Here is a 22,674-nt window from a genome sequence, read left to right as displayed (position 1 = left end):
ACTGTAGTTGTAATGGTAATTGCTATGATAAGTTTAATGTGTCTTTTTATCATGCTCTGCAAAGTTAATATTGCAGCAGTGAAGTTAGCATATGACAAAACAAGGCAGTTACCATTCAGATTGAATGTCAAATAAATAAATTCCAAACTGAATTTTAATGACCCATAACCGTTTCTATGATTTGCCAACAGACTCCCATCTGGGAGCCAACCAGCCAAACAATAACAAACACAAGAGGACCAATAATAAGGTATAGCATGCATAAATGTCACTGTAGTCATTTTCTTACACCCAGAACTGCTTTTACTTGCTCACATTTACTTGGTGCAAAGTAATGAACTTTTCCCCCACCATTTTTCTTGCTCTGCCTTGCTAGCTATTACTCTGAAGAATGCATATTGATTTAATCATGAAGAACACCCTTCAAGTGCCAACTTTGAAGTTAGCCATGAGCAGACCTCATCCATCTCTTCAGGAATTGTGTAGTGGCCAAGCCTGAATATTTTGAACAAAACACTAAAAAACTTGCCCTAATATATTTTCAAAATTAAACATGGTGGTTCTTGATGGAGTCCCTATCTACATACCCATCATATTCTTTGAACATCAGATCTCGAAATCCAGCTGAGGTCAAGGCTTTCGAAGATTTTTCACCAAATTTGAAGGGCACAACATCATCACCTGCATCAAAACTCAACAAAATTACTCCGTGCGTGCCTGGAAATCTGCAGCTTATATCACTAAAGGCAAGGTGCTAGTGCCTAAACAATGAGAATTATCTGGAGATGTCTGATATCTCGATTGAAAGATCTACATCAACTGAACAAACATTTAACAACTTGCCCCTAACTAAACAGCCTCTTGGCTGATTTTCACAGCTGAAGTTTGAAACACTAGACATTGCTTCAAGTGCTCTAACTATGAAGTGCGATGAACATTCTGAGTTTCCTAAATTGATAGTGCTTCCACAAAATAAAAGAAAATTAACTAAGAAATAGCATAATAGTGATCAAGCTTAAGTCTATTTCTTTTGTATTTTTTTTTTCCTATCATAAGTTTTTGCTTATTTTTGTTTGGAGCATTTTGTCACATGCTCAATAAATCATTTGAGCTTTCACAAAAGTAAGAATGGAATCAAATACTAGGAACTTAATAACAGAAAGTATGAAATAAACCGTTTCTACCCCTATTACTATTGTCAAAAGGTCAATTTTACTTGTATTGATCAGTCTCAGCTAATCAGGTGTACACCAAAGATAGGAACAAAATGAGTAAGTCGCTGGGACCCATATAAATTAATGCAAATAACCCACTTCAGTTTGATGGAAGAATTGAGCAATATAATCATTTTCATTAGGTCATGAATTAGATGTATTTTGCATCAAATATTGGGGCAGAGTTTAGAATGCATACAGGGTTTTCCAAAGGATACTTAAAGAGATTCTCAAGTTAGGCTACTCCAAGGGATTCTATGGCAAGCAAGTAAAATCAGCCAGTAGCATAATACTAAAAACTTGCTCATTCGAACTATGATGCACTCGTTGAGTCTAGGCAGTCAAACTAGAGTTAAGTTACAGTTTATTTGTGAATCCAGAAGCTGAAATCACTAGCTCAAAAAGGAAGACAGATTGGTCATACAAAAGATGAGGATCAAAGGGGCTTCTGGCACCTTACATTTCAAGGAGCAGTGGCTCCAATGTTCAAAGGGGAATATCACATCAACATAATAGCATGGATCAAGCAAAAAGATTCAATTGATCAATTATGGAAACCTTGAGATCAAATGTATTTATGGGAAGAATTGGGAATGAAGCACACCCATCATCACTGGACATTTACCATCAAATAGTACCCACAAATAGTTGAGAGACAGATTGTGATGCCCTAAAGCACAAAGTGTAAGCTGTGCAAGAGGCAGAGAACCATGCAGAGAAGGTACAATTTAGTTAACTATAGAAAACTGGTAACTGAAAATCTAAAAGCAGGGGGAGCATTTAACCTCAGAACCATCTAAAGTATAAACCCGAGGAAATAGAGAGGTGAACCTCTATGGGAGGAGAGGGATTCATTCAGCCTAGGAATTGTAAGGCGTGAAACCAGTTTTATGATGTTTTCATGGTGTAGCTTAGTTAGGTGACCAGATGCTCCAGCCTGACTTTTTTAGCTATTGAGCTCTAAGCTTAGGCTTGAGCTCAGCTGTTATAGTTGTTAGAGCGCATGATATACATAGTGGATCTAAATCCTATAAACTTAAACTTTTAGGAAAATTAGTAGCTCAACATGGTATTAGAACCTTGTTTGGTGGGAGGTCATGTGCTCGAACGTCACTACCTTATATTTATACCCCCAAAATTTATTAAGCCCAAAAGAGGCTGATAGTGGTTGTTTGCATTAGGGCCTGTGTCCTCATGTACATGTATGGGGCTACACTTGAGAGAGGATGTTAGAGGGTCTGGGGCTACACTTGAGAAAAGGATGTTAGAGGGCATGGGGCTACACTTGAAGGAGGATGTTCCATACCCGCATGTGGAGAACCTCCCTCAAGTGCAGTCTCATACCCGCACATGGAGAGACACATAGACCTTTGAGCAAACAACTACAATCAGCCTCTATTGGGCTCATTAATAAATTAGGGATATAAATATATGGAAGTAAATTCAAACACATGACCTTCCACCAAATGAAACTTTGATATCATGCTCGGATAAGTTTGGTAGTTCAACATGGTATTAGGGTGGACCCAAACCTAACCCTCTTAAAAAAAAAAACTACAATGTCGCACTACAATACCCACTACAATATCATGCTACAATATGCTCTTAACACCATCCCTCAAGTGCAGCCTCATACCCACATGTGAAGAGACACACAAGCTCGTAGGCAAACAACCACAACAGCCTTTTTTGGGCTTAATAAATTAGGGATATAAATATATGATAGTCAGGTTCGAACACATGACCTCTCACCAAACAAGGCTTCATACCATGTTGGGATAAGTTTGGTAGTTCAACATGGTATCAGAGCAGGTTTATCCAAAACCCTAAACCCTAACCCTTAGAAAAAAAGGAAAAAAAATATATACAATGTCATGCTGCAGTGATTTGCTACAAGCGTTTTGCTACAGTGATCTCTCCAAACCAGTGCTTACGTTATTGATTGTATTTTGTGATGCTAGTGTGAACATATGTTAATACTAAAGGTATTCTAACATCCCTTTGTTTCAATTTTAAGTGCAAGTATGGCATCTACACTTGCATCCATAGGACAAGGTAGAGGTATGAGGCCGAGGTTTAGGAGGTAGAGGCAAAGGTAGAGGTAGAAGTGACAACAATGTTTACATTGCGGTAGGAATAATCAAACCTCTTATAAATGTTGGGATAAGTTTGGTAGTTCAACAATAGCAAATAAGTAAGCCAAAGTAAGATGCTAAACTTTCTGAGCTGCAGTTATTTGAGAGCAGCTCAATTTGTTTCCTGATCCTGATGATATGCGGATGCAAGAGGTCTGCATAACTCTTCAGTGCTAGAGGTAGTTGCTCAAATCAAATATACACATTTCCACCACCTTTTACCTGTTGATGAAGTAAATCCTACAACATCAACACATGAGAGATCAAGATGAATACCTCTACCATGGCAAAGCAAAATGGGCAATGATGCAATCCGCCTTGCAGCCTCCTCCACCCTCTCTAGTTTGTTACCCAAGGTCCTGGAAAGAAATATAAGTCAAACATATAATTATAGACACCAAAATATTGGCAAAAGAGATAAAGGGTGCTGCGTTCGGAATGAGGAGCAGGTTTTAAGAAACCCAACTTTGCACATGGAAGCCAGCCACTTAGCCCCACAACCGCACTTAAATTGGATGGATACAGGTTGCCGTTCTCATACTTTCCTAGAGCAAAGCAAGTGGCGGAGTAGAGGGCAATTGCTGCTCCCATACTAAAGCCTCCAACACCAAGTTTGACTGTAAAAGAAAAAATAACATATAGGATGATAAAGAATGATGAAACTTGAGAGAAGCTACGGCACTCAAAATAACAACTAGGCAAGCAGCTGAACACCCCTTGGATAAGCTAAATTTCTGCATCAGATAATAAATCAGTTCATTGTGTTTTCAAAAGCCTTTGAAAGTACAAAAAATCTGTCTCTTTTAAAGAGGACTCAAAGTGAAGAATTCCACATTCTTAGTAATGGGTACCAAAGACCTGAGATTAGATCCCATCTTTGCTGGGGGGCAACCAGGTATTGACTATGGATGACTACTACCCCTCTGCTATAACTCGTTGTCTCCTTTTGACAAAAGATGCATTTTTTAAAAGAGAAGAAAGGACTTGCAACAGGAATCATCGTTATTTATCGCCATAAATGAAAGGAAAAGGAAATTGAATCATTTAACAAAATTCTAAACCTGATACTGTACACATAAAGCCCAAAACTCATTACAAATGCTATGAAAACATAGTAGACCCATTTGAAGTTCCCTGTACCAGACAGCAGGGTAATTTTATTTCAACAGGATTAGTACATTCTGCAAGTCAAGAAGCACTAACCATACAAGACTTTCCTAACACAACCATAAAGTGAAATAGTTACTATACATGAATGCATGCAAAGATGCAGGAATGAAATTTTTATTATCACACAACTGGCTTAACTTGGAGATCAATCCACGAATAGTGATTTGACACATCACTGAATTAAAATAGAAATAATAATAATAATACTGGAAGGTACTTGTCTAATCAATCAATAACAAGAAGGAAACAAGACCAGCAGAGATAAAATAAAGAGGGGGAAAAGAAAATGAAAAGACAGGGTTTTCTAGAGGAATATCTCATGCAGAAGTTTTAGCAAATAAGTATTCCTGTTTTAGCTCAAAACAAAGATTTAACAAGCAAAAAATTTAACCAAGGCAAACCAAGTTTCAAGACACTGAAAAGACTAGCAATATTAGAGTCTTGTTCTCCATTAGATTGCAAGAAAGTAAAGGAACTGAAAACGAAAAATCTGGAATCTTACAACAGAGGAATCAAAGTGGCTGTTGTAAGATCCTAACTTATCACACTTGCAACTTCTCAACAAGACAAAGCATTGGTGTCTCAAAAGCTTCAACATTGCAAACAGTAATTGCAACATTCCATGCTGATGAGTCTCATCAGAACCATCCAACTATAAAGATAGAATAGAAAAACATACTGTCAGCTGGCTCTGTTGACAACAAATTCGCAACATGCGCTGCTGAAGCATCCAAACCCTCTAAATCATCGGGAGCATCTTCTGAGAGTTCTCCCACATCAAACCCTGATTTAAATAACATAAGCACTTCAGATGGTTCCCATGGCATTACTATCAGCAGAACTTTGGTTCCAGTCATTAGTTTCACTCCATTACAAGATTCACCCTAAACCACAAGCAGATTTTTCCTTTCATATTGAAAATTAGTAAAGATGAACATGATGAAGTCTTAATGCAATTACTTTTCTCCTTTTGTATTTAAGGTCACTATATGGTCACTTCAATATGCAATCACTTCTAGGTGCAAAATGGTGATCTTTAAACGAAGGAAAATAAGCAGGTTCCACAAAGCAATTAAACTTACAAGCAGTGGAAGGAAAGCCGCCAAATATACTTATTGGTTGAGTAGGAGCAGTTGGGCATATCCATTTAATCTGCAACACAAAATTTTGAACAAAACAGATTATGGACTAACCAATGAAGCAGTACCCCGCTTTCCAATTATTGGATGTGAAGCAAAAAAGTGATCCATATAAACCATAGTGTGTAAAAGATCTTAAGAAATTTAAAAACACTTATCCTTACATTTGGAAGAGGGAGGGTCTCCAAGAGCTGGAACCAGCTGCCATACAAAACCAAAGCACAAAAGGAGCACTTGAGTCAATATTGCTTAATCTTAGAGTGTGCTTATATATCCATTAAAATGAATAGGTCCATTGTGTAATTTGTGTTCTACATGGAACTCCAGCATATAAAACTGGAAGCCTAATGTGGATGTAACATAATGATTAAAGAAAATATAGATTCATAAATTCCATTATAGAGTCATAAAATTCCATTTGAAAGCAAAATAAAGCAAAATTAAGAGGTTTGTTGAATATAATGAATTTATAGTGTACAATCTTTCTTTTTTTTAATATAGGTCACATGTATGGTAGTTAGGACTCCTAGCCTTGTATATATATATTTTCTCAATTGTAAGTAGAAACTACATGAATAAGAATCAAGGTTTTCTTCTCTCTCTCTCTTAACATGGTATCAGAGTCAAGGAAGAAAACCTAATTCTTTCCAGTTTCCCCGTGTCATCAATTCCGGGAAACCTTCCTGTGACCGTGTTTCATTCCGGTCACCTTCCCCAAACCCCAAAGCTTTCCGGTCGGTCGAATCGTCGTTAGAAAACATTCACCGCCGGCGACTTTTCCGACGACATCTTTTTCCGACACTGCAAGGAGCGCCTGGAGGAGATCTCCAATTTTTCCCAAAGCACCGGAGCCAGAAAACCACCCACGGTGCCGGCCACGGGCGTTTTTCCGGCCGGAGTCTGCATCTCACGCGTCGGCGCGTGAGCCACTTCCCGGCGACGCGCTTCTTCCTCCAGCCTCGCCTGACGCCGACTAGCCACCCTTCATATCTGTTTCTGCCATCCGAGCCCTGCACGTGCCTTTTTTGGGGTTCTTTTGCCTCCGCCGGCCCTCCGAACAGTTTTTCCAGCGTCCTCCGGCTATTTTTTCTCAACCCCAATCCCTGCACGTGCCTTGGGAAGTGTTCTTCTACCTTTCCGGTGGTGCCACGGTTGTTTTTCTTTTCTATTTGGTCTCTCACACGGGCGATTCTTCGGTTTTTCCTTCTTCAGCCGCATCTGAAGCCGTATTAGGGCTCTCTTCGATCCAAATATACTTCATTCTCCAGATAAGTGGATATGGCTACTAAAACTTCCATTTTTTCCTCTGTCATATCTGGATCTCCTATGATTACTTCGGAGAAATTGGTTGGTAGTGAAAATTATCTTTTTTGGTCTGCCTTTGTTGAACTTTGGTTTATGGGACAAGGATATGAGGATCACTTGGTTACACAGGAGGCAGATATCCCTGAGGTTGAGCACGTACAGTGGAGAAAGATAGATACCTAGTTATGTAGTGTATTATGGCAATCAGTTGATCCCAAGATCCTTCTTCATCTTCGGGCCTACAAAACTTGTTTTAAATTTTGGACTCAGGCCAAAGGATTATACACGAATGATATCCAGCGTCTTTATAAGGTGGCTTCTGCTATTGTCCATATTAGCCAACAGGACTTGGATCTTGTTGAATATAATGTATTTATAGTATATTATCTTTCCTTGTTAATATAGGTCACATGTATGGTAGTTAGGACTCCTAGCCTTGTATATATATATATCTCTCAATTGTAAGTAGACATTACATGAATGAGAATTAAGGTTTTTCTTCTTTCTCTCTCTCTCAACATGGTATCAGAGCTAGGGAAGAAAACCTAATTCTTTCCTGTTTCCCGTGTCATCAACTCCGGGCAACCTTCCGGTGACCGTGTTTCATTCCGGTCACCTTCCCCATCTCCCAATACTTTCCGGTCAGTCGGAACGTCGTTAGAAACCACTCACCGCCGGCGAAATTTTCCGGCGAACTTTTCCGGCGACCTATTTTTCCGACACCGACCATACCAGAAGGAGCGCCTGGAGGAGATCTCCAACTTTTGTGAAGGCACCGGCACCAAAAGAGGATCCACGCGCCGGCCACGCGCCATTTTCCGGCCGGCGACTGCATCTCACGAGCCGGCGCGTGAGGGCGCGTGAGGCCTTTTCCGGCGACGCGCCTCCTCCTCCAGCCTCGTCTGCCGCCGACCAGCATCCCTACCTACCTGGTTCTCCCATCCGAGCCCTGCACGTACCTCTTTTGGGGATTTTTGTCTCCGTCAGCCCTCCAAACAGCCTTTCCGGCGAAGTTCCGGCTACTTTCTCTCCACCCCAATCCCTGCACGTGCCTTGGGAAGTGTTCTTCTACCTTTCTGGTGGTACCACGTCGCGATCTGAGGCCGTCTCCCTTTTTCGGTGGTGCCACGTCGCAATCTGAAGCCGTATTAGGGCTCTCTTCGATCCAAATACGTGAATATGACCACCAAAAATCAGATCTTTACCTCTGTTATCTCTGGATCTCCTATGATTACTTCAGAGAAATTGGTTGGCAGTGAAAATTATCTTTCCTGGTCTGCCTCTGTTGAACTTTGGTTTATGGGTCAAGGATATGAGGATCACTTGGTTACCCAGGAGGCAGATATCCCTGAGGTTGACCGCGTACAGTGGAGGAAGATAGATGCACAGTTATGTAGTGTATTATGGCAATCGGTTGATCCCCGGATTCTTCTTCATCTTCAGGCCTATAAAACTTGTTTTAAATTTTGGACTCAGGCCAAAGGATTATACACGAATGATATCCAGCGTCTTTATAAGGTGGCTTCTGCTATTGTCCATCTCAGCCAACAGGACTTGGATCTATCTACTTATATTGGTCAGATTGCCTCTCTTAAAGAGCAGTTCTTGAATGTGATGCCTCTTACTCCTGATGTTGGGGCTCAACAAACACAGCTTGACAAGTTCTTCATGGTCCTTACTCTTATTGGCCTCCGTCCGGATCTTGAGCCTATTCGTGATCAGATTCTTGGTAGTTCATCAGTTCCGTCCTTGGATGATGTGTTTGCTCGCCTCCTCCGTATCTCGTCCACTCAGACTTTGCCATCTGATAGCGCTTCAGATTCTTCTGTGTTAGTTTCTCAAACTACCTCTCAAGGAGGACGCAGTGGTACCCGAGGTAGAGGCCAACGTCCTCATTGCACCTATTGCAATAAACTTGGCCACACTCGCGATCGTTGCTATCAGTTACATGGAAGACCTCCTCGCACTGCCCATATGGCCCAGTCCTCTGATTCTCCGCTGCCTCAGCCTCCGAGCTCCTCCGCATCTCAGACATCTCAGGCTTCTATTGCCTCTGTTGCCCAGCCTGGTAATGCCTCTGCCTGCCTTACCCACACATCTTCTCTTGGACCCTGGATTCTAGATTCTGGAGCATCTGATCACCTATCTGGTAATAAGGATCTTTTCTCCTCTATTACTACTACCTCTGATTTACCTACTGTTACCTTAGCTAATGGTTCTCAAACTGTGGCTAAAGGTATTGGTTTGGCCCTTCCTCTGCCTTCTCTACCTCTCACTTCTGTCCTTTATACTCCTGAATGTCCTTTTAATCTTATTTCCATCAGCAAAATCACTCGTACTCTTAATTGTTCTATTACCTTTTCTGATAAATTTGTGACCTTGCAGGACCGGAGTACGGGGAAGACGATTGGCATAGGACGTGAGTCTCAAGGCCTCTATCACCTCACCTCAGATTCATCTCCTGCAGTTTGCATTTCCACTGATGCTCCTCTCCTCATTCACAATCGTCTGGGCCACCCTAGTCTCTCCAAGTTCCAGAAGATGGTTCCTCGTTTTTCCACTTTGTCGTCGCTTCCGTGTGAGTCATGTCAGCTTGGGAAACATACTCGTGTCTCGTTCCCAAAGCGTTTGAATAATCGGGCAAAGTCTCCTTTTGAGCTTGTCCACACTGATGTTTGGGGTCCTTGTCGGACTGCGTCTACTTTAGGATTTCAGTATTTTGTCACTTTCATTGATGACTATTCTCGATGTACTTGGTTATTTTTAATGAAAAATCGAGCTGAGTTATTCTCTATTTTCCAGAAATTTTATACTGAAATCCAAACCCAGTTCAATATTTCTATTCGTGTGTTACGCAGTGACAATGCCAGGGAATATTTTTCAGCCCAATTTACTTCGTTTATGTCTCATCATGGGATTCTTCATCAGTTTTCTTGTGCTCATACTCCTCAACAAAATGGGGTAGCTGAACGCAAGAATCGACATCTTGTTGAGACAGCTCGTACTCTCCTCCTCCATAGTCACGTTCCTTTTCGTTTTTGGGGGAACGCTGTTCTTACCGCTTGTTATTTGATTAATCGTATGCCCTCCTCTGTCTTACACGATCAGATTCCTCACTCCCTTCTTTTCCCTGACCAACCACTTTATTTCCTTCCTCCTCGTGTCTTTGGTTGTACTTGCTTTGTTCATATTCTCACTCCTGGACAGGACAAGCTTTCCGCCAAAGCCATGAAGTGCCTCTTCTTGGGATATTCCAGACTTCAGAAGGGTTATCGTTGTTATTCCCTTGAGACTCATCGATACTTTATCTCCGCTGATGTCACCTTCTTTGAGGACTCACCATTCTTTTCCACCACTTCTGAGTCTCTTCCTGTTTCTGAAGTCTTGCCCATTCCCATTGTCTCCCCACCTGATGCTATGCCCCCTCGACCACTTCAGGTTTATCATCGTCGCCCTCGTGTCGTTGCTCCTCTCCCTTTTCCTGAGGCACCTGCTGACTCACTTCCTATCCCTTCGGCTTCACCTGCCCCGGCTCTGCCTTCTCCTAATGACTTACCCATTGCTGTTCGGAAAGGTACTCGCTCTACTCGTAATCCTCATCCTATTTACAATTTTTTGAGTTATCATCGATTATCTTCACCCTATTCTGCTTTTGTTTCTGCTATATCCTCTGTTTCTCTTCCAAAGAGCACCCATGAAGCTCTTTCCCATCCAGGCTGGCGACAGGCAATGGTGGATGAAATGGCTGCTCTGCACTCTAATGGCACTTGGGATCTTGTTGTTTTACCCTCTGGTAAATCTACAGTTGGTTGTCGTTGGGTCTATGCAGTTAAGGTTGGTCCTGATGGTCAGGTTGATCGTCTTAAGGCCCGCTTAGTTGCTAAAGGCTATACTCAAGTTTATGGTTCTGATTATGGTGACACATTCTCACCTGTTGCCAAGATTGCTTCTGTCCGCTTGCTTCTCTCCATGGCTGCTATGTGTTCTTGGCCTCTTTATCAGTTGGATATTAAAAATGCCTTCCTTCATGGTGATCTTGCCGAGGAAGTTTATATGGAGCAACCTCCTGGTTTTGTTGCTCAGGGGGAGTCTGGTTTAGTGTGCAGGTTACGCCGTTCTCTATATGGCTTGAAACAATCTCCTCGAGCATGGTTTAGCCGTTTTAGTTCTGTTGTTCAAGAGTTTGGCATGCTTCGCAGTACAGCAGACCATTCAGTTTTTTATCATCATAACTCCTTGGGGCAGTGTATTTATCTGGTTGTTTATGTGGACGACATCGTCATTACAGGCAGTGATCAGGATGGTATTCAGAAACTAAAGCAACATCTTTTTACCCACTTTCAGACCAAAGACTTGGGGAAACTCAAGTATTTCTTGGGAATTGAGATAGCTCAATCCAGTTCTGGTGTGGTCCTTTCCCAAAGGAAGTATGCTTTAGACATCCTGGAAGAAACCGGTATGTTAGACTGTAAACCGGTAGACACACCTATGGATCCGAATGTCAAACTTGTACCAGGACAGGGGGAGCCTTTAGGAGACCCCGGGAGATATCGACGGCTCGTAGGTAAATTGAACTATCTCACCATTACTCGTCCAGACATTTCTTTTCCTGTGAGTGTTGTTAGTCAATTCCTACAGTCACCATGTGATAGCCATTGGGATGCCGTAATCCGTATTCTTCGATATATCAAAAGTACACCAGGCCAAGGTGTATTGTACCAGAATAGAGGTCATACTCAAGTTGTTGGTTACACAGATGCAGATTGGGCTGGCTCACCCACAGATAGACGTTCCACTTCAGGGTACTGTGTTTTTATTGGAGGTAATCTAATATCTTAGAAGAGTAAGAAACAAGATGTAGTGGCCAGATCTAGCGCTGAAGCCGAGTATCGAGCTATGGTTTTGGCAACATGTGAACTCATATGGTTGAGACATCTTCTTCAGGAGTTGAGATTTGGAAAGGATGAACAGATGAAACTCATCTGTGATAACCAGGCCGCATTACATATTGCATCCAATCCAGTCTTTCATGAAAGGACCAAGCATATTGAAGTTGACTGTCATTTTATTAGAGAGAAGATCGCATCAGGATGTATTGCTACAAGTTTTGTCAATTCAAATGATCAACTAGCAGACATCTTCATTAAATCTCTCAGAGGTCCTAGGATTAAATATATTTGTAACAAGCTTGGTGCATATGACGTATATGCTCCAGCTTGAGGGGGAGTGTTGAATATAATGTATTTATAGTATATTATCTTTCCTTGTTAATATAGGTCACATGTATGGTAGTTAGGACTCCTAGCCTTGTATATATATATCTCTCAATTGTAAGTAGACATTACATGAATGAGAATTAAAGTTTTTCTTCTTTCTCTCTCTCTCAACAGATCTATCTACTTATATTGGCCAGATTGCCTCTCTTAAGGAGGAGTTTTTGATTGTGATGCCTCTTACTCCTGATGTTGGGGCTCAACAAACACAGCTTGATAAGTTCTTCATGGTCCTTACTCTTATTGGCCTCCGTCCGGATCTTAAGCCTGTCCGCGATCAAATTCTTGGTAGTTCATCAGTTCCGTCCTTGGATAATGTGTTTGCTCACCTCCTTCGTATCTCGTCCACTCAAACTTTGCCATCTGATAGCATTTCAGATTCTTCTATATTAGTTTCTCACACTACCTCTCGAGGAGGACGCAGTGGTAACCGAGGTAGAGGCCAATGTCCTCATTGCACCTATTGCAATAAACTTGGCCACACTTGCGATCGTTACTATCAGTTACATGGACGGCCTCCTCGCACTGCCCATGTGGCCCAATCCTCTGATTCTCAGCTGCCTCAGCCTCCGAGCTCCTCCGCATCTCAGGCTTCTGTTGCTTCTGTTGCCCAGCCTGGTAATGCTTCTGCCTGCCTTACCCACACATCTTCTCTTGGACCCTGGATTCTAGATTCTGGAGCTTCTGATCACCTATCTGGTAATAAAGATCTTTTCTCCTCTATTACTACTACCTCTGCTTTACCTACTGTTACCTTAGCTAATGGTTCTCAAACTGTAGCTAAAAGTATTGGTTTGGCCCTTCCTCTGCCTTCTCTACCTCTCACTTCTGTCCTTTATACTCCTGAATGTCCTTTTAATCTTATTTCCATCAGCAAAATCACTCGTACTCTTAATTGCTCTATTATCTTTTCTGATAAATTTGTGACCTTGTAGGACCGGAGTACGGGGAAGACGATTGGCATAGGACGTGAGTCTCAAGGCCTCTATCACCTCACCTCGGATTCATCTCCTGCAGTTTGCATTTCCACTGATGTTCCTCTCCTCATTCACAGTCGTTTGGGCCACCCTAGTCTCTCCAAGTTCCAGAAGATGGTCCCTCGTTTTTCCACTTTGTCGCCACTTTCGTGTGAGTCATGTCAGCTTGGGAAACATACTCGTGTCTCGTTCCCAAAGCGTTTGAATAATCGGGCAAAGTCTCCTTTTGAGCTTGTCCACACTGATATTTGGGGTCCTTGTCGGACTACGTCTACGTTAGGATTTCAGTATTTTGTCACTTTCATTGATGACTATTTTCGATGTACTTGGTTATTTTTAATAAAAAATCGAGCTGAATTATTCTCTATTTTCCAAAAATTTTATGCTGAAATCCAGACCCAGTTCAATATTTCTATTCGTGTGTTACGCAGTGATAATGTAAGGGAATATTTTTCAGCCCCATTTACTTCATTTATGTCTCATCATGGGATTCTTCATCAGTCTTCTTGTACTCATACTCCTCAACAAAATGGGGTAGCTGAACGTAAGAATCAACATCTTGTTGAGACAGCTCGTACTATCCTTCTCCATAGTAATGTTCCTTTTCGTTTTTGGGGGGACACTATTCTTACCGCTTGTTATTTAATTAATCGTATGCCCTCCTCTGTTTTACATGATCAGATTCCTCATTTCCTTCTCTTCCCTGACCAACCACTTTATTTCTTTCATCCTCGTGTCTTTGGTTGTACTTGCTTTGTTCATATTCTCACTCCTGGACAGGACAAGCTTTCCGCCAAAGCCATGAAGTGCCTCTTCTTGGGATATTCCAGACTTCAGAAGGGTTATCGTTGTTATTCCCTTGAGACTCATCGATACTTTATCTCCGCTGATGTCACTTTCTTTAAGGACTCACTATTCTTTTCCACCACTTCTGAGTCTCTTCCTGTTTCTGAAGTCTTGCCCCTTCCCATTGTCTCCCCATCTGATGTTGTGCCTCCTCGACCACTTCAAGTTTATCATCGTCGCCCTCGTGTCGTTGCTCCTCTCCCTTTTGCTGAGGCACTTGCTGACTCACTTCCTATCCCTTCAACTTCTCCTGCCCCGGCTCTGCCTTCTCCTGATGATTTACCCATTGCTATTCGGAAAGGTACTCGCTCTACTCGTAATCCTCATCCTATTTACAATTTTTTGAGTTATCATCGATTATCTTCACCCTATTCTGCTTTTATTTCTGCTATATCCTCTGTTTCTCTTCCAAAGAGCACCCATGAAGCTCTTTCCCATCCAGGCTGGCGACAGGCAATGGTGGATGAAATGGATGCTCTGCACTCTAATGGCACTTGGGATCTTGTTGTTTTACTCTCTGGTAAATCTACAGTTGGCTGTTGTTGGGTCTATGCAGTTAAGGTTGGTCCTGATGGTCAAGTTGATCGCCTTAAGGCCCGCTTAGTTGCTAAAGGCTATACTCAGGTTTATAGTTCTGATTATGGTGACACATTCTCCCCTGTTGTCAAGATTGCTTTTGTTCGCTTGCTTCTCTCCATGGCTGCTATGTGTTCTTGGCCTCTTTATCAGTTGGATATTAAAAATGTCTTCCTTCATGGTGATCTTGCCGAGGAAGTTTATATGGAGCAACCTCCTGGTTTTCTTGGGAATTGAGATAACTCAATCCAATTCCGGCGTGGTCCTTTCCCAAAGGAAGTATGCTTTAGACATCCTGGAAGAAACTGGTATGTTAGACTGTAAACCGATAGACACACCTATGGATCCGAATGTCAAACTTGTACCAGGACAGGGGGAGCCTTTAGGAGACCCTGGAAGATATCGACGGCTCGTAGGTAAATTGTACTATCTCACCATTACTCGTCCAGACATTTCTTTTCCTGTGAGCGTTGTTAGTCAATTCCTACAGTCACCATGTGATAGCCATTGGGATGTCGTAATCCGCATTCTTCGATATATCAAAAGTACACCAGGCCAAGGTGTGTTATACGAGAACAGAGGTCATACTCAGGTTGTTGGTTACACAGATGCAGATTGGGCTGGCTCACCCACAGATAGACGTTCCACTTCAAGGTACTGTGTTTTTATTGGAGGTAATCTAATATCTTGGAAGAGTAAGAAACAAGATGTAGTGGTCAAATCTAGTGCTGAAGCTGAGTATCGAGCTATGACTTTGGCAACATGTGAACTCATATAGTTGAGACATCTTCTTCGAGAGTTGAGATTTGGAAAGGATGAACAGATGAAACTCATCTGTGATAACCAGGCTGCATTACATATTGCATCCAATCCAGTCTTTCATGAAAGGACCAAACATATTGAAGTTGACTGTCACTTCATTAGAGAGAAGATCGCATCAGGATGTGTTGCTACAAGTTTTGTTAATTCAAATGATCAACTAGCAGACATCTTCACTAAATCTCTCAGAGGTCCTAGGATTAAATACATTTGTAACAAACTTGGTGCATATGACGTATATGCTCCAGCTTGAGGGGGAGTGTTGAATATAATGAATTTATAGTGTACAATCTTTCCTTTTTTTTAATATAGGTCACATGTATGGTAGTTAGGACTCCTAGCCTTGTATATATATATTTTCTCAATTGTAAGTAGAAACTACATGAATGAGAATCAAGGTTTTCTTCTCTCTCTCTCTTAACAAGGTTAAAAAACTTTTAACAATTTGCATTCTGTTTTACACATACACAAACCCATCAGATGAATGAAAATATAAGTTCAGCAATTATCTTTTCTTTTCCCCTTCAAACCAGGAGAAAACATAAAAAGAAGGGTCAAAACACAAGCTAATTGGATGAGTGTTATTCTAAAACAATGCTAACAAGATCCAGCTAAAGATTCACAAATGGAGAAAACAATGTGAAATTGTGACAGTTACCTTGATCCATTATCACCAAGGCCATGTAGCCAAACCACAGTTGCCTGGTGCTTCCCTTTGGGCCTGACCACATAGGTCCTTCCAAACTCAAATGCCCTTTTAACAGTTCTACCACCTGAGACATTGTTGCAATACAATTCAATTTGCTTGAAAGAATACACAAAACCATGATGCATAATAAGAAGAAGTGGATAATTCTTGAAAAAACCCTAACATAGACTTCAACAACGGTTTATACAAAATTATTTATACATGGAATTCCCAGATGAATCAACATCCAGTTTTCCCAGAAAAAGTAAAGTTTCCCATTATTTAGAACCAGAAAAATAATACCCTCCACTGAAAATAGAGCCGATTCCAACCATCTGACTTAGTTTAGGTGAGGTTTTCATTTCTTTCAAGCCCACCCGACTCTTCTTCTAGATGGTGGAGGGATAAGAAGAGGTAGCATCCCTTTCAGGCCGGTTGAAAGCAGGTGGGTTTAAAGACTTGATTAAGAGATGGTGGATGGGATACCAAATCAGTAGTTCATGCAGTTTTGTGTTGGTTTCTAAGCTGAAAGCTTTGGAATCTAATTTGAAGGTTTGGAATAAAGAGGTTTTCAGCAACATAGCTATAAGAAAGAAAATTGCTTTTAATCGGGTGGGCTTTTGGGATGCAAAGGAAAGGGAGTTTTCTCTTTCTCTTGAGGAGGTTGAAGCTAAAAGGATAGCCAAAGAAGAGTCTTGTAAGTGGGCATCTTTGGAAGAAGTTTCTTGGAAACAAAAAAAATCGAGAGAGATTTGGTTGAAGGGTGGAGACAGAAACATAGTTTTAAAAGGCTCAAGGCGCAAAGTCCTCTTGGAGCCTAAGGCGCAAGGCGCACCTAAGGCATAGGCTTTAGTGAAGTGAGGCACACTTTATTTTACATTTATATTTTTATATAATAAAATCAAGTGCCCGAAATTTTTCCCCTTCTTCTTTTCTTCACCCTGTTCAGGAGGCTAGGGAATTTTTTATTTTTTTTTTGTGTTTTACAAGTCCAAACACAAGCATATATTGGGTTTTAGAAGAAGAACAGGCCCAAACAGCGTTTTTGGCCTTTTTTTTTTTTTTTTTTTTTTAAGATCAAGCTACAAAACAATGTTGTTTTGGCCTATTTCTTTTAAAAGAACAACGGACAAAACAACATCGTTTTGGAGCCTGATATTTAAAAAAAAAAAAAAACAAAACCCTCGTCATTCTCCTTCTGCTGCTCTGCAACTCGTCGTCGAAGGGTGAGAAGATGACCAAAAAGAGAAAAAGAAGAAGAAGAAGAAGACGGTAGAGGATAGAAGCGCACTTGTTAGGGGCGTCACGCCTGGTTGAGAGGAGAGCGCCTAGTGCGCTTAATCAACGCCTCCGTGAAGGGGCGGCGCTTGCAATCAGGCGAGGCGTTGAAGGGTGGCGTCAGGCCGCCTGGAGCCTAGACACGTCTTTCACAACTATGTCCACTAAATTTTTCATAAGATGGCTAATGCACATTGTAGAAGAAACTTTTTGGACAAAATCAAATTAAATGGGATTTAGCTAAATGAGTTGAATGAGATTAAGGAAGGGATTGCTCAAACTTATCACAATTTGTTGTTTGATCCAAGAGTTTGAAGACTTAGTATAGATGGGATGTCATTCAAAGCCTTAGAGAGTTAGGAGGCTATTGGTTTAGAAACGTCTTTCTCTAAGGAGAAGGTGTTTTGTGCATTGTCAAAATTGAATGGGGACAAAGCTCCTAACCTTCATGGGTTCTCTTTAGCCTTCTAGCAATTTTGTTGGGATTGTTGTGAAAGAGAAGGTTTTAGGCTTGTTCAAGGAATTTTTTGTTTAGGAAAGATTGGTAAAAAATTTGAATGCTACTTTTCTAATGTTAATTCTCAAGAAAGGTAATGTCGAGGACTTGCAAGATTTCAAGTCTATCAGTTTGGTAGGCGGCTTACACAAGTTACTAGCTAAGGTTTTGTCCAATAGGCTGAGAAAGGTAGTGGGAAGAGTAGTTTCCAAGTTTAAAAATGCTTTTATAGAGGGAAGACAAATTCTTAAAGCAACTCTTATTGCTAATGATGTTATTGACTCTATGCAAAGGAGCAATTCTAGTGGTGTTATTTGCAAATTAAACATTGAGAAGGCTTAGATCACATTAAATGAGGGTTCTTGCTAGCTACTATAGATAAGATGGGTTTTGACCAAGAGTGGATAAGATTGGATCAAATGGTGCATTTCTATAATGAAGTTCTTTGCCGTTGTAAATGGTACCCCATTTGGTTTCTTCCAAAGCTCTACAAAATAAAGACAAAGATATCCTCTTTTTCCCCATTTGTTTGTGAGGTAATGAAGGCTACCAATTGCCTGTTGGAGAGGGCTGAGGGAAGGGGTGGGGGGTGGGATTTGTTGGATGCAGGGTTAAGGAAGAGGGTGTGGAGGTCTCACATTTGTTGTTTATTGACAATACCCTTGTCTTTTGCAAGGCTTCTCACTCTCATATGGTCTATTTAAGTTGGCTTTTTATATGGTTCGAAGCTATCTTAGGTCTGAAAATCAACCTTCAAAAAAGTGAAGTAATCTTTATAGGTAAGGTTGCCAATGTAGAGGATTTGGCTACAAAGTTAGGTTGTTAGGTGGGTAAACTTTTGTCTACTTACCTATGTCTTCCTCTAGTAGCTCCTTTCATAGTGGATTTAGTGTGGAATAGAGCAAAGGAAAGATTAGATGTAATCTCTCAATGTGGAAAAGGTAGTATGTTTTGAAAGGAGGGAGACTTATCCAATTTGTCTATCAACTTTATGTCTTTGTTCAACATCCCTAGTAAAATCAAAATGAGATTTGAGAAGATTTAAAGAGGTATCCTTTAAGGAGGAGACGCTTTGGAGAAAAAGTTGCACTAAGTGAATTGGTCAATCAGACACAAAGAAAAGAAATGAGGAGATACTCAGCATCAAAAGTCTTTCTTCTCTGAAAAGGGCTCTGTTTTGAAAATGGAGTTGGAGATATGCTTCTAAATGAGATGCTTTATAGAAGCAAGTTATTCAAGAAAAATATGAAAAGGAGTAACGAGGTTGGAGATCTAGCATTGTGAGAAGCAGTATAAGGTTGGGCCTTAGAAAGCTATTAGAAAAGGGTGAGATCTCTTCAACTCTAAAGCTTCTTTTGAGGTGGTGGATGGGAGGACGGTGAAGTTTTGGGTGGATAGATGGTATGGGGAGGAACCCTTGCACATCTCTTTTCCCACCTTGTATGTCTTAGCTATGAATAAAGATGTTTGAGTAGAAAATGTTTAGGAGGAACAAGGGGAGGGGAGCATTGGAACCTTTGTTTTGCTAGGCGACCAAACGACCGAGAGTTGGACATCGTAGAGTCTCTTTTCTCAAGATTGCATGGGGAGTCTATGAAGAAAGGAAAGAACAATAGAGTAGTGTGATGGACTCAAGGAATGATGTTTTCTTAGTAAAACCTTAATATTCTAGGTTGAAGCTGCGATGCTCAATTTTTTTCCCCAATGGCATTATTTGGAATTCATGGATTCTATCCTAAGTGAGTTTTTTCATTTGAGAAGCATGTTGGTGAAGGGTTTTGACTTTAAAGCAACTTCAGGAGAGAAGTTGGTCTTTGGCAAACAGATGTTACCTAAGTAAAAGCAAGGTAGAGTTTATTGATCATATCTTTCTTCATTGCCCTAAAGCTAAGGAGCTTTAGTACCTGGTTTTTGCTTTATTTGGAGTTGCTTGGGTTCCTCCTTTTGTCAGTTAAGGATGCCCTTTTAAGCTGACATGACTCCTTTGTGAGGAGAAAGCAACAAAAGGTTTGGAGAGTTGCCTTACTGTGTATTTTTTGAACTTCATGGAAAGAGAGAAACCAACGAGCATTTGAAAATGTTGGAAAATCAGTTCATTCTTTCAAGAGTTTGTTTGTGATTAATTTGTTGTCTTGGGTTAGGATGTACATTGCAGAAGTAGCTGTCTTCATTCGAGTTTGTAGTTGGGATCAAGTCTAATCAAGCGAAAGAACAGTTTTTTGTATTTTACCTCATTTTGGCTATCTATGCCTTTTTCTTTCCCTTTATACAACCTGTATAGCCCTTTTCATTAGTATATTTTCTCTCTTGCTTGCTTATTAGAGAAAAAAAAAAAATCCTTTTTTTTTCCCTTTTCCTCAATCTTATCAGCAACCAAACAGATTGTGCAAAGAAAGACAAAGAACACAGATTATTCACTAATCAATTTATTTTGCCATTGAACCATGGAGGCATTGAAGAAAAGGAAACAACTAACCAGAAACAGATGGGCCAGTAAAGCTCATATTATCCCCAAGAAAAAACCACCCTAGAGGGACCAACTATTGCAAATTGTTGGAAGAGCTCCTGCAGTCAAAGAAACAGCCAAACTGAATAACCTCGAAACACCCAATGCTTCACTACATGACAAAACCCATGAATTTGCATCAATCACCCTCCCTCACCCATCACCAACATTGTGCAAAAACCCCTTTCCGAAACCCACAATGAGAAGCACAAAATCTCAATTAAACAAGACATCACACAAGACCCATGAGTGAATAACCAAATTCCATACCAAGAAATTCCAAAGAACAAAAATTAATAAAATTACAACCAAGGATGAGTCCTGGGTACCCATTACAATCAAACTAAAATTCAAATCTTAAAAATAAATGACAATATAATGAAATAGTATATCTAAAAAAAATTAAGAAAAAGATGAAGAAAATGAAGAATTGAGGAAGGAAAAAGAGAAGATGATATTAGGGTTCAGTAGAACCTGTAAGGTTGGAGACTCCGAAGGCAGCTTTCTCTCTCTTCTATTTCTCACTCGTTCACCAGTTTTCCTTCGCGTCTTGTTTATTTGTCGATATATAGCTAGCTGTACGACTCCGATGAGAGAGTCCACGAGGAATGCCAGCACATATGCGAATCTTCACTCTAAATCACTCACACGGTCACACCACTCGCACCCATCCCTGCCATATTGGAGCTGAATCTGGGCCGCTCATTTCACTTTGGACGAAATGTTACCGTTGGTCTTCCTCATTTTGCTGATTAGACCAAAATACCCTTGCTGGTTGAAACCAAGCCCTTAACCCACCACCTGGGCCCGTCCGGGTAGGTGGATTGATTTCAAGGCTTTAATTCGTGGCGTTAGGTTAGGTAGAGGTTATATTTTCGTTCTTCAAAAGGTGATATTTTACCGTCGAAAAATTCTAGGTTGTCAATTTGATATCCGTATATTATACAATCCAGATATTATTTTTCAATATTCTTATTAAAAATTCAATATTCTTATTTATTCCATTGAATGTAAATCTAAAAAGGTTTAGATTGTACTAAAGGATTAAAGTGGATCGATATATTTTTATTGAATTAAAATAGTTAAATTAATATTTTGAAGGTGTAAGGACCCTCAATCTCCGTCAAGCGTACGCTTGAAAAAATAGTATTTTTATTCAATCGAAATATTTGATTTTGAATTTTATTTTTATTTATTTATTATTTGTTAAAGTTTTTTAGCTCTTAATATATTTCTTGATTCTGTCTCGTATTATTGATTCGAAATAAGAGCTAGTTTTAGAAAATTACATTGAAAAATTAATAATTCATGTTTTTTTTTAATGTTTTCAATTATTAAAATAATAATAACTTATTTGGAAACATCTTTTTTGAAGAAATTTTTTTTTCATTTAAGCTTTCATTTTTTAATTGATTAAATAGGATTATATTTTCACACTTCAAAAGGGAATATTTTATTATATTGAATGAGGGATCTTTTTATCTTATGTATTAAGAACTTCTTATGGACTATAGAAAGTGGAAATGATTTATGAAATGGTTGTACAAAGAAAAAAAAAAATCTATAATGTGTGTAATTGAAAAGGAGATATTTTTATCATATTGAATGATGGATATTTATCTTGTGCCTCAAGAAGAAAGAAAAATTTTCATCTCTAATTATGTGCTATAAAAAGGCCAAATGATTTGTCAAAAGAAAAAAAAAATCTTTAAAATAATTTTTGCATTGTCCAAAAAGCTTGATTTTTGAAGCATATGTTTTTTTTCTTCAATTTTAAAGAACTTATTTAATAAGATTCAATGTATTTATTCATTTCATATCATGCTAACAAATGTAAAAAAGAGTTTGTTCAAGATAATTACTTTGAAAAATTCATGACCAATTCTTATTTTTTTAAGTCTCAAAGCGCATTAAACTTATAACAAATAATATCCATACAATTGGAAACAAGTCGTTAACCTTAGTGTGAGAATTTGTTTGATCCCACATTAGATAGAGAAAAAAGTGTTGGGAATTGTCCCAAATTCCTAATTAGTAAATATTCTTTTTTGTAAAGAATATTGTATAGAATATTTCTAGGTTGATATATTATTGTAATATTAGACTTCCTTATAGAATAAGGAAGTTTTTTATAAATATCTCTATAAATATTCTAGGTCATGAGGGGAAAAAGTCATGAGATGGAGATGGGCCTATAGAGACTATACGAGGTGGATAGAGATGTGAGGAAGAACGGGAGGTACCTGGTGGAG

At 39.8% G+C, this 22,674-nt stretch overlaps 1 protein-coding gene across 1 annotated transcript; it reads right to left on the bottom strand.

Annotated features, from left to right (window-relative positions):
- Positions 1-92: 92 nt before the first annotated feature.
- On the bottom strand, positions 93-21,131 carry LOC100257724 (uncharacterized). Its single transcript, XM_010658098.3, has 10 exons — positions 20,897-21,131; positions 20,393-20,481; positions 16,113-16,227; positions 5,823-5,859; positions 5,602-5,671; positions 5,199-5,303; positions 3,816-3,966; positions 3,626-3,708; positions 588-681; positions 93-495 (listed from the first exon to the last, which is right to left on the bottom strand). Exons 2-10 carry the CDS (start codon positions 20,418-20,420, stop codon positions 408-410), a joined length of 771 nt encoding a protein of 256 aa, XP_010656400.1. The 5' UTR covers positions 20,421-20,481; positions 20,897-21,131; the 3' UTR covers positions 93-407.
- Positions 21,132-22,674: the final 1,543 nt, after the last annotated feature.

The sequence above is a fragment of the Vitis vinifera genome, chromosome 11, assembly GCF_030704535.1.
Source record: "Vitis vinifera cultivar Pinot Noir 40024 chromosome 11, ASM3070453v1".
Taxonomy (NCBI): Eukaryota; Viridiplantae; Streptophyta; class Magnoliopsida; order Vitales; family Vitaceae; genus Vitis; species Vitis vinifera.
The sequence above is the reverse complement of the archived record's forward strand: the minus strand, read 5'-3'. Positions and strand labels throughout refer to the sequence as shown.